Source organism: Mustela nivalis (genome assembly GCF_964662115.1).
Source record: "Mustela nivalis genome assembly, chromosome: 1".
In the NCBI taxonomy this organism is placed as follows: Eukaryota; Metazoa; Chordata; class Mammalia; order Carnivora; family Mustelidae; genus Mustela; species Mustela nivalis.
Genome location: NC_139020.1, coordinates 61,528,931 through 61,541,039, shown reverse-complemented (window position 1 = coordinate 61,541,039; position 12,109 = coordinate 61,528,931). Strand labels below are relative to the sequence as shown.

The 12,109-nt window shown below is 37.6% G+C and overlaps 1 protein-coding gene across 3 annotated transcripts in view; it reads left to right on the top strand.

Annotated features, from left to right (window-relative positions):
• LSAMP (limbic system associated membrane protein) overlaps nt 1-12,109 on the top strand; it is a 652,933-nt gene that overhangs the window by 411,949 nt on the left and 228,875 nt on the right. For all 3 annotated transcript variants that reach the window (XM_082742308.1, XM_082742309.1, XM_082742310.1), the window contains exon 3: nt 10,800-10,925. In XM_082742308.1, the coding sequence (XP_082598434.1) occupies nt 10,800-10,925 (126 nt within the window). The remainder of the gene's footprint in view (nt 1-10,799; nt 10,926-12,109) is intronic.

Below are 12,109 nucleotides of genomic sequence, written 5' to 3'. Positions count from 1 at the left end.
TAGTTTCCTTAAGTTACTTTGTTCATCATCTAATGCATGTATAAGTGCAGCATTTGTAATCACTCCTGGCAAAGAAATTTGAGTAACTGATATGTATAATGAGTTTCTTCTACTTTTAGATTCATCTGACACTCAAAGAATCTATAGTTTCCATATTTTCCCTACCCACCCATGAAATTGGTGTTTAGAAGGAATCCTGTTCCTGGAGGGTGCTCCTTTTCACATACCTACTTCAGAGGCAGGTGTTTCTGGATTCTTTTAAGAGTGAGAACTAATACTAGCAGAAAAGAAATTATCATTGGTGGTTTTTTTTTTTTATTCGAGTTTATTCAGAGTTAAGGCTGCAGAGACTGAAATTATAGTCACAAAGCACCTGGAAACCTCTTTTGCCTAGGAGAACAACAAATGAAGGACCTCCCTTTACTGAGTCTTACATTACAAATTATGTAATGGTGGTCACATTTTGTTTGAAGAACTTTTCCTTGGGAGCCCAACAGTTAAACTTCTAAAACTTATTTCATGTATGATTGTACATTCCTGCATCTTTGTGTCACTTTTTAATATTGGTATAAGATGTCTAGACTTTGACTAAAGGGCTGAACATATTGGCATAGCCCTGTCCATTAGTAGAACTGGATACATATCTCTGGGTGATTTTTTTGTTAATGCCAATATTAACGATTAATTATGAATTATAGTAATTACCTAACCTTCTGACAATAATGGCGTCTACAAAAATATCACCGTAATGCCATTAGCCATAGAAATGCATGAACTATTTTATGTTTTTTTAGGAAAAGTTAAGCCAACAGTGCTTTATTAGCTGGTTTTAACATGTAATAAATAATAGCTACACTTAGAGAACCCCTTCCAGTTTACATGAATTATTTTATTTGACTCTAATAGAAATCCTGTAATATTATTATTAACTTTGCATATACTTTCAATTAGATGAAGAAACTAAGTCTCAGGGAGATTTAAATAATTTGTCTCTAATTTGTCCATCTATTCATTCAAAATTTGTTAAACACCTACAGTGTAACTTGATGAGGACAATTCAAAAGCAAATATCAGAGAATATGTGGTTGCCTGGTGAGCCAGTGTCAAGGTAGGATCAATATTCCCAGCTCTCAAACTAGTATACTGTGCTATATTCTCCAGTCCTATCATCCATTCCAGAAACTATTACACCATGTGGCAAAGCATGCTTCATTGGTGTCCTCAGAAGCAAAATGCTATATTAGATGGATGTTTGATGTTTCATAAGATTGTTCATAAGATTGTATGTGTTATATTGTATATTTCTGTTCTTCATCTTGAATTCTTGGATCATGCTTATTTAACCCAAGGGCTGCCTGAAAACATCCTGTAGATTTCTAAACCCAACTCTTATACAGACATGAATCTATAATTTTCCAGTCTGTTACATGTGCAAAAGCTAGGGTTTAAGTTTGTCTAGCCACACCAAAGAGAGGTGAGAAGCAGGAGGTGACAGTGTTGTGTTTTGTTTTTTTTTAAAGATTTTATTTATTTGAAAGACAGAGATCACGAGTAGGCAGAGAGGAAGGCAGAGAGGGGGAAGCAGGCTCCCCGCCGAGCAGAGAGCCCAATGTGATGCGGGGCTCCATCCCAGGACTCTGAGATCATGATCTGAGCTGAAGGCAGAGGCCCAACCCACTGAGCCACCCAGGCGCCTCCAGTGTTGTGGTTTTAAGGGCCCCTCACTACCACACACCTAGCAATACCAGCATCTTGCCCAAACTTTGAATAAATGTAACTAATGAGACCAATTTATTAATAATTTGTGTGATTAGGAATAACATTTTGAGTTGAGTACAAGCTATAGCTGCTAATTATTTGAGGTTAGAGAAGTGAGCCAACTAACCACTTTTCTCCCTTACTCTGGAACTGATTTATTGTCCTTCTGCTGGCCAGTCAGTTGAGGACTCCAGATAAAGGTATTTAAACATTCTCAGCTTTTTTTAAAAAATTATTTTTAAAGCAATGTGTGCTGACAGATAAGAACCAATGCTAGACATGCAGCTAAGTTGGTTTTGTGGAAACCCAAAAGAATACCTAAGCATAGATGACAATTTACCTTAATGAAAAAGTTCCTCTTCAATTTTTTCCCTTATTATGCCTACTTCCCAATTTGTACCAATTAGGATTCTTTGGTTTAAACAACAGAAAATGACTGGCTAATCTGATGTAAAAAGAAGGCAATTCTTTGGAAGAATATGGAATAGCTCAAAGAACCAAAGGAAAAGCAGAAAATACTGCCTTCAAAGTACAGAGGCCATGCATCCTTAGGGAGGCAAGTTGCAGACACTAGTGAAAAATAATAGTCCTTTCAGGTGGCTGTCCTTTCATGAAAGTATTAGCTAACTATTGTGGTTGAACAAACCACTCCAAAATTCAGGGGCATAAAACAATAGTTATTTTTTTATTTCTCACAAGTGTGCAAGTCAGCAGATCCAGGCTTGGCTTCATTACAGGTGGCTCTGTTCTCTGCATTGTCAGATTTACTTATATCTGTCAGATTTATTTAAAAATACAGGATGCCCAGTTAAATTTATTGTTTTCATAACAAATAATTTTTTAGTATAGGTATGTCTCATGCAATGTTTGGAACATGCTATACTAAAAAAGTATTTGTTGTTTATCTAAAATTCATATTTGACATATTTGGCAATCCTATTTGCCATCTTCCTTCCTCTTTCTCTTGGGACCAACAGGCTCAGCTGGTCATATTCTTCTCATGCAAATGGCAGAGGCACAAGACCAAGTGGGTCCAATTGTGCCAACACTTCTCAAGACTCTGCTTGTATTCCCTATGCTTATATTCTTGGCCAAACCAAGTAACATGGTCCAGGGATGGAAAGGCATGAACCACCCACTGAAGGAGGGCATGGGCATGGCAAAAGGTGTGGCTACCGGAAAGAGTAGAGAATTGGGGCCATTAACACAGACTCCCACTGGTTGAATCAGTTTTGACCTCTCTTGAGTCATTCCCTATAAAAAACAGGTTCCAGGGAGGGAAAGCCCAAGTAGCCCATCTTGGGTCCCTCTCCTGATCCTTGGCCAAGGGAGAATAGGTCACTTGATTGATGGACCCAACAAACCAGTGGCAGTGGGTGAGAGGCATTGTCCCCAAAGGAAAACCAGAGTTGTCTTTCCAGACAGAAGATAGCATAGATTTGGGCAGGTAAAATAATATATGCCCACTCCATTTTTGTCCCTGACATTGCCTGCATTTCCATTTTTGGTCAAACATAAGAGATGTTAGCCTTATATAAAAGAGAAGGAAGGCGTAGGAACCTAGAGAACTGTAAAAATATGTGCAGGCAGGTCTAGGTTCCCACAGGCCAGGGCAGCCTCTACAGGTCTGGTGGAGAGAGTGGGTAAAGGAATTAAAAGAGGGGCACCTGGGTGGCTCAGTGGGTTAAAGCCTCTGACTTCTGCTCAGGTCATGATCCCAAGGTCCTAGGATCAAGCCCTGCATTGGGCTGTCTGCTCAGCAGGGAGCCTGCTTCCCTTCCTCTCTCTCTGCCTGCCTCTATGCCTACTTGTGATCTCTATCTGTCAAATAAATAAATAAATAAAATCTTAAAAAAATAAAATAAAAAAAGGAATTAAAAGAAGGATGAGGAGGGGCAATAAAAGCATCAATGGCAGAGGCAGATTGACTGTGTCATAATCCTACTTACTGCTACTTCATTGCACAGCTGAAGGAAGCCATGTATACATGTGTACCTGGATGTTAGCATTATTTTAGAAGCTGTCATTGAATTTGCATTGCATGGACAAAATGTACATTCTTTAACACAGAATTTATGTGGGTTTCAATGAAAGAATATCACCTAGTTAGTAGTTCAGATTTAAAAATCACAACTATGGGGTGCCTGGGTGGCTCAGTGGGTTAAGCCGCTGCCTTCGGCTCAGGTCATGATCTCAGGGTCCTGGGATCGAGTCCCACATCGGGCTCTCTGCTCAGCAGGGAGCCCGCTTCCCTCTCTCTCTCTCTGCCTGCCTCTCCATCTACTTGTGATTTCTCTCTGTCAAATAAATAAATAAAATCTTTAAATAAAAATAAAATCACAACTACTAGGTGTGGCATATTCATTTTGGTTTGTTTCCCCCACCCCCCAGTGGGAACCTTAAGAATTCTGTTGAATAATGAATTTTACTAGTGTTCTGAAAAAGGGGTATCTACATTATGTTTTTCACTCAACATTTTTAGGAAGTGTTCATCTAATAAGCAATTGATTTGGGGACTAGCAACACATAGTAATAGTGTGGTGTCCAAAAGATTAATGACATATTTTAAAGTATTTTGATACAATTACTTGGAAAGGGAAGTAAGGTTTCTATTTATGTATTTCCCAGAAATACTGCTCTGACCAGGATGGTAGAGCTATGTACCATAATTCTGAACACCAAAATAATGTATACATTTTATATAATTTAAGCAGTCCTACTGGGGAAATTGACTAAAACATCATGAGGGGGGAAAAAAAACTATTTGTTGCCATAAATAAATTTCAGATGATTTAAAGAATGCAACTTAAAAAAAAAAAAAAAAGCATTGAAAGAAAAAGAAGAAATAGTCATAAGTATTTAACTGATTTTATGTTAGGAAAGTATCTTCTATGCACAAAAGCAATGGAAGAAATTATTCAAAAAGTCAACAAAATAATTGAAAACTTGGGGCACCTGGGTGGCTCAGTGGGTTAAAGCCTCTGCTTTCGGCTCAGGTCATGATCTCAGGGACCTTGGGATCTAGCCCCACATCGGGCTCTCTGCTTCAGCGGGGAGCCTGCTTCCTCCTCTCTCTCTCTGCCTGCATCTCTCCTGTTTGTGATCTCTGTCTGTCAAATAAATAAAAATCTTTAAAAAAAAAATTGAAAACTTTGGGGCATCTGGGTAGCTTGGTGGTTAAATTGTCTGCCTTCGACTCAGGTCATGATGCCAGCATCCTGGGATCCAGCCCCACATCGGGCTCCCTGCTCAGCGGGAAGCCTGCTTCTCCCTTTCCCGCTTCCCCCGCTTGTCTCTCATTGTCTCATTGTCTCTCTCTCTCTCTCTCTGTCAAATAAATAAATAAAACCTTTAAAAAGAATTTAAAACTTCTACATAATAAAAATGGTCATAAAATTAAGAAGTTAGGAACGAATTGGGGAAATTGTAAATCATGTGACAACAAAAGGTCAAATCCCTAAGGTATAAGAAGCTCTCATTAATCAGTAAGAAAAACAAAATAATCCAGACAAATTGGAGAGATCGCTAAAACTGAATAGGTTGTAAACATCAAATAAATGGCATTACATTTAGGAAAATAGAATAAGGCACACTAATAACCCCTGAATAAAAATTACTAGGCAATACTCCAGAAGAAAAGAAAATATCCAGAATATGTGATGATCCATGAACATAAATCAGGATTACAGTGGTTTTGATAAGTAAACAACTTATGTTTACTAATGCAAATAAGATTATCTTATTAAAAGTATTTCCAATAGTCATCCTTACTGAGAATTAAAATAGAGCAAAAACCCTATTTGGAACCACTATTGCAAAAGTGAATATGATCTAGAGGAGGAATTAAGTTTGGGAGATCTATAAACCTTAAGTTTTGATACTAGCTTTATAATTACTTAGCTGTGTGATTTCTACCCATATTGGGCCTATGTCTACATCTGTAAAATGGCAATAATGAGAATACTTTTTTACTTCCCCGAATCTTTATAAAGATTTTATGAGGTAATAGAATAAAAACCTTGTGTTGCCCCTTTCATGTTATATTACCAGTGACAGTGTAAATGTAGACTGTGTGAATTGCTGTAGGAAACTAGGAACCATTAAACTATTAAACTGAAAAAAAAAATACAAAAACTGTATGGATGTATTATGTACATACATATAAGTATGTACGAATGACTCCTTGTAGAAAAAAAAAAAAGTCAAACTCTGAAAGTGTCTATAATTCAGGAAGTTGAACACGAAGTTTATCTTTCTTCCTATGTTTCTAATCTACACAAATATCTCTCCGCCCATGGTTAGTTTTTGTAATAATTATTAAGAGCTAAAAAAAATTGGGAGTGAACAAGATGGTTAGAGGGGTAGCTAAAGAAATATTGACAAAAGGTGTGTTTTACAGGTTCAAAATAAAAGTTTGCTCCTTTCTGACAAAAACTCAATGGGACAACTTCCTTGAACTCAGAAGATTTGAGGCAGGGGAGTAGGGGTGGTGGCTGATTTTCACTGATTTCTTCTTTCAAGCATTCTGTGAGCAACCTGCCTGTTCCAAGTGCTATGGTCTGTAAGATTCATTGGTCAAGGATACAAACCATAAGACACTCAATCTCAGGAAATAAACTGAGGGTTGCTGGGGAAGGGAAAGGATAGGGTACCTGGGTTATGGACATTGGGGAGGGTATCTGCTGGTGAGTGCTGTGAATTGTGTAAGACTGATGATTCACAGACCTACACCCTTGAAGCAAATAATACATTATATGTTAATTTTTAAAAAAAGGTAACAAAGGCCCTCTCATCTGCCTTCTTCCATTTAGTGACAAGCACAAGTAAGTAATCTAAGCAATGACCACTCAAGGCTGTGGTGAAGAAATAGAGGGCTCATTGTGGGAACACACGAGGGATGCTTCACCCAATCTGAAGTCAGGAATGGGGTCAGGGTGGGGTTAGGGATGAGGGTGGGAAATGACAGGATAGTCTTCCTGGAAAAAGTGAGAAAACAGCCCCACAAGCTGAAACCTGAAGGGAGAAAAGGGCTGACCACATGAAGCGTTGGAAAAAGAATATTCCATGTAGAAAAAATTGTGTGTTAAATACCTGGGAGTAAACAAGCATAGTATCTTCCAGGAACCAAATGTTGTTTGATCTGATTAGATGATACAATAAAAAGGGATAGGACATATGACTAAAAATGTAACCAGGGGCCAATCATGAGTGGTGTATTAATTCATATTGAGAAGTTTGAATTTTTTCTTGAGGGCAGTGAAATTAATCAGGGAATATTATACTCACGTTTGCAATTTAGGGGGGAAAAAATCTTCTTATTGTAGTGTGATGAATGAATGACAGTGAGCCTGAGGAAAGGAACGCTAGAGGCAAAGAAATTCATTGTAATGCACTTGCAGAATTCAGGCCAAAAAAAGAAATGCTTATGGCGGATGGGAGTAGGATTTGGGAATAATGAATGAAACTGAGAGAGATTTAAAAGGTATAAACCACAGAATTTGGGAACCTTTTTACATGGGAGAAGTAAAGGAGAGCAGTCAAGGGAGATAACTTTCCTCTTTTACCTGGGCAACTGTTTGCATGATGATGCCATTCCCTGAGATAGTGAACAAGACTACAAGTGCTCTGTGGGAAGGAAGATGATGATTTCTGTTCTGAGTATGTCGAATCTTGAGTATCTGTGAGGAATCTGACAAAAATGTAGAAGAGTTGATTGGAAAATAGGTGGTAAAAGTCATGAAAAAAATCTGAGCTGCAGATACTGATTTGGGAGTTATCAATAATAGAACCTTAACTTCTAATGCTAGAGAGTAGATGAGGTCATTCACGGTGAATGATATGAAGGAAGAGGACAGTGATCAACATTTCAGAAATATAGATATTTAAGGAATAGGTCAAAGTAAGTCTAAAAGTTAAACTGGGAAGGCTGGCCAGAGGGGTAAGACAAAATAAACAGTCAAATTTGGCATCTTAGAAACCAAGAAAAGAAAGGAATGGAAGAAGGAAGACGTAATCAACAGAGTCAAACACTTCAGAGGAAAATTAGATAATAACAAAATTGCTCACAGGACCTAGAAACAATATGGTTCAAATTGATGAGCTTCCTGAAAGCAGTTTCTTGAGGGGTTAAGGAGAAATCCAGATTGCACCAAACGCTGAAGTGTGAATGGAAGATGTGACGTAGAACAATTCCTTCAAGAAATTTGGAAACAAAGAGTTTGAAAGTAAGAGGATAACATGGAAGTTAGAGAAGGATTTATTTCTGGAACAAATGATGGCATCAGATATAAATGTTGTAGGAGGAAACTGGTACAAAGTATAAGGATGTAGAAGATAGACAATGGAATGAAAATATTGACCCAGAGGAGGGTGAAATATAATGTCTCTATGAGTAAATTTCTGACTATTGACCACAAACACTGAATATCTAGTATCTGAGAACCAGGACCTAGGTATATTGTCCTTAATTAAAAGAAACAATATGGTTTCATATGGACTGCATAGGCTTGCATTCAGTTATTCTATTTTATTCTTAACTTTATCATCACCTGTGAATGTAACACTGAACAAGTGGTTCAACTTGCATGACACACAAAAGGAAAGTCCTTAGATATATATTCCTCTTATAAAAAGAGGTAATTATGAGTAAATTTTATCATACATAATAATTATGTATTGGGAACTTGAACACCAGAGATCCTTTCTGTTTTGCAAATTTGCATGTTTTCACATTAGAAATACAAAGTCTCCCCCTGTACACATTTTTTTAAGTCCAAACACATCTGTATTTCTCCTTTGTATTCTGTGGCCTGTCTTGCAATTCAGAATTAACTACAAACTGAGTAATATGAGCTCTTATAATTATTACATAGTTTCCTGTTGCAGATTTTAGATTATTGAGGAAGATGCCTAAGATGTCTAAATCTTATTCTTGAACACGGCCATAGATTTCTAATTTATTGTAGTTTTTTGGAAACTGGCTTATTCAGCTAGGAATTAAAAATGATGAATATTAAACAACAAAACAACTGGACATTCAGGAGCCCTGAATTCTAAGTCCAGCCATATTTCATGATGGGATTGCCCTTGACAAGCCATTATATCTCTCTGTGCCTCATCTTCTTCCTTAAAAAATGGGTATAACTTTTTAGGTCCTCAATGTAAAAGCCTGGGAGTCAGTGTGCGAAAATGAGAAAAAGACCCATAACTCCAGTAGATAAAAAGGAACTAGAAACCTTATAGATAGATAGCACTAAATAACAGGAATCAACCACATTCCATTTCTGCCACTGGGTTTGATTTAGAATTACTGGCTTCTACCCACAAGGTCTGTAAGATGTCATTGTAAAATTAATGCTACTGTCAAGAGTCCTTCTCTCACTTCCTCCTTCCTCCACTCAGACCTGGTCAGTTGCCCAAGTACCATCCGTGTCACCTAACAGAGATCTTCAGGGATCACATGGTTGTCAGACAGCTGTCTCTACAGGCAAAAAAATGTTCCCATGTTACTCATCACTACAGGGCAGAAAGAATGAGAAAAAAAAATAAGTCTTTTATTATTGAACTCCTTTATGCTGTCTTGTTCACCTCTCTCCCCCGATACATACTTGCTCAGGAATAGCTTAAGCAACTAAGATCTAAAACCAAAAAAAAAAAAAAAAAGAGGAAAATCACAGTCAAACCATAAACTCTGCTATTTGTAATCAGTGCATAACCTCTGTGATGAAATCTGTGAGTAATTCACTTTCCACTTAAGCCTACCAATATGAGATCTAATGTTGCCACCCCGAACACTAATGAAGGAAGTCAGGCGGCAGTACAGCTAGCCCTCAGGGACTCATTTCTCACACCACCAAAAAGTAATTTCCATCATTTTCAGCCATCTGGTATCCTGGATTGTGAAGATGAAGTTTCACTGAAGTATTGCTGAAGAGTGTGGGCCCTGGAGTCTCCTTTGATTTGAATCTCTTTTCTGCCTCTCACGTAGTTCCATCTATACCTCGGATTCCCACCTGTAAATAAATCCTCGTAGGATATCATTTCTTTGTGATAAGGAGTTACTGATATAATACTTATAAAGTACTCTACATAGGACCTTACATATAGTAAGTGTCCAAATTTAGCCATTATTAAATTGTTAATAATAGTGGCAGTAAGGGGCACCTGGGTGGCTCAGTAGGTTAAGCGACCAACTCTTGGTTTTGGCTCAGGTCATGATCTCAGGGTCATAAGATTGAGCCCCACAGGGGGCTTCCTCTTCAGTGGAAAGTCTGCTTGTGATTCTCTCTGCTCCTCCCTCTCCCCGTCTTTCTGTTCCTCCTCCTGCTCATGCACTCATTCCCTCTTTCTCAAATAAGAAAATAAATATTTTTAAAAATAATAATAGTGGCTAAAGCATTAGGAGTAATATTACTTTTGTAATGTCTGTGACATAGGCCTTATTAACTCAGTTTTTAGGCTCTAAATTGTGTCATCCAGTCTGTCACATAGCAAGGTGATATTTAGAGACTTTCTACTAGGATTCCCTGATGGCTGCCTTACGTGGCTAGATTAATAGTAAACAAGTATTACCATATCTTAAGAACACAACTATGCAACTCATACTAAATAACATTTTTTTCCTGACATTTGGAGAAAAGATTGGACAATATTCATTTTATATACATAGGAAAATAAATATAAATGCCATGTAGTGATAAGAAAAATTTATTAATATGTTTAAATGTGCATGCTCTCTAATATCCAGATAAGGATTATTCTAATGAGAAAAGAGCTAAGACACTTTTATTATACTCCTCTGTGAACTTCCTACACTACCTGGTCTTATTGGAGAGATTCTCCTTATAGTAAGACCCATGCTTTTCTTCTGCCAAATCTCTAAGGGGGTCTTAAAGCAGCCTGGCTTCTTAACAAAAAACTTCAAATGGTTTAAGTCATAAAAGCATTTAGCTCAGATTTGCTATATCCAATGGCATGGACCAATGCTGCAAAGCTGGTTTTACAGGCATGGCTACATGTTCCATTTGCTTTTGTCTTTACAGTTCCACCAAAGATCTCCAACATCTCTTCGGATGTCACTGTGAATGAGGGCAGCAATGTAACCCTGGTCTGCATGGCCAATGGCCGTCCTGAACCTGTGATCACCTGGAGACACCTTACGCCAACTGGTAAGCAACCATCTACTCTTCAAAATACTACATATCATTTAAGATATCCTCATGCTTCTAAGATCCCATTGGATCAGAAAGACAAGCATGTATCTGGTTATTAAAACACTAATACAACTGCAACATAAGACTTACTTTGGTCCTCCCTGGTCTTTGCCAATGGGTTCATCTTATAAAATGCACAACCATCTCTTACTTCATTTTCAATAGAACATCACCTCCAAGCAACAAATATAGAAGAGTTAAATGCATTAAATGACCTAGTATTGTGTCTAAAATGTATGACAGTTCTGTGCTTAAGCAAGTCTTGGGGCAATATGTTAAATGAATTAAATTTACCTAGCTCTTTGTATTTGTTTGTTTGTTTGTTTTGCTTTGCTTTTTAACTATAGTTTCCTAATATGTCACACCTTGTGAAGAAACTTTCAGGATTAATGCAAAATTGTTAGTGACTTCTAATGTCTTGTCCTTGGCATCTGGCTCTGGGAGGGGGTTGCATCAGGCATGGACTAAGCTGCATGAGCTCATGATGGGTCCTTAACTATTGATGCAAATTCAGTAAAAGTCAGAAAAACTTTTTCCAGAAAGGTCTTCTGCATCCTCCCCTCCCCCTTCCCAGCACGGTCACCATAACTGAATTCTCAGGCCCTGATGCTTTCTGAACTTCACTTAAATATTCTATCAAATTACGAGGGTCAACTTCCTACATACTCTCCAGCTCTACAGATTACATTTTCTTATAAGCAACACCATGCTTTTACAAATGACACAGTCTTTGTAGAAAAGGGCCTGCTACTTGATTTCTCAGAAAGAGGGGCTATGAATCAATTACTCTTATAAAATGTAATTTATTTTGGTAGATAGCCCTCAAATTTTAATTGATTTATATCTAATATTATCTTAAAATTACCTTATAAAAGGATTTAGAGATTTGATTAACACCATATAGCCAATTTGGAATGAACACCATATAAAATTGTTGTGCAAAGTGAGACATACATGGAAGCTATCCTGGGGTATTTCAAAAAGCCAGGGTAGTGTTTTCTTGAAGCATCTTTGAAATCTGTATTTCGTTGTTGAGAATAGGGGCCTTCAGGTCATGTTAGCTCTCAAATTAATTTTTCAGGTAATTTTGGACCAGCCTATGGAATGGTCTCTCATTTACTCTTATTAAAGCATTCTAT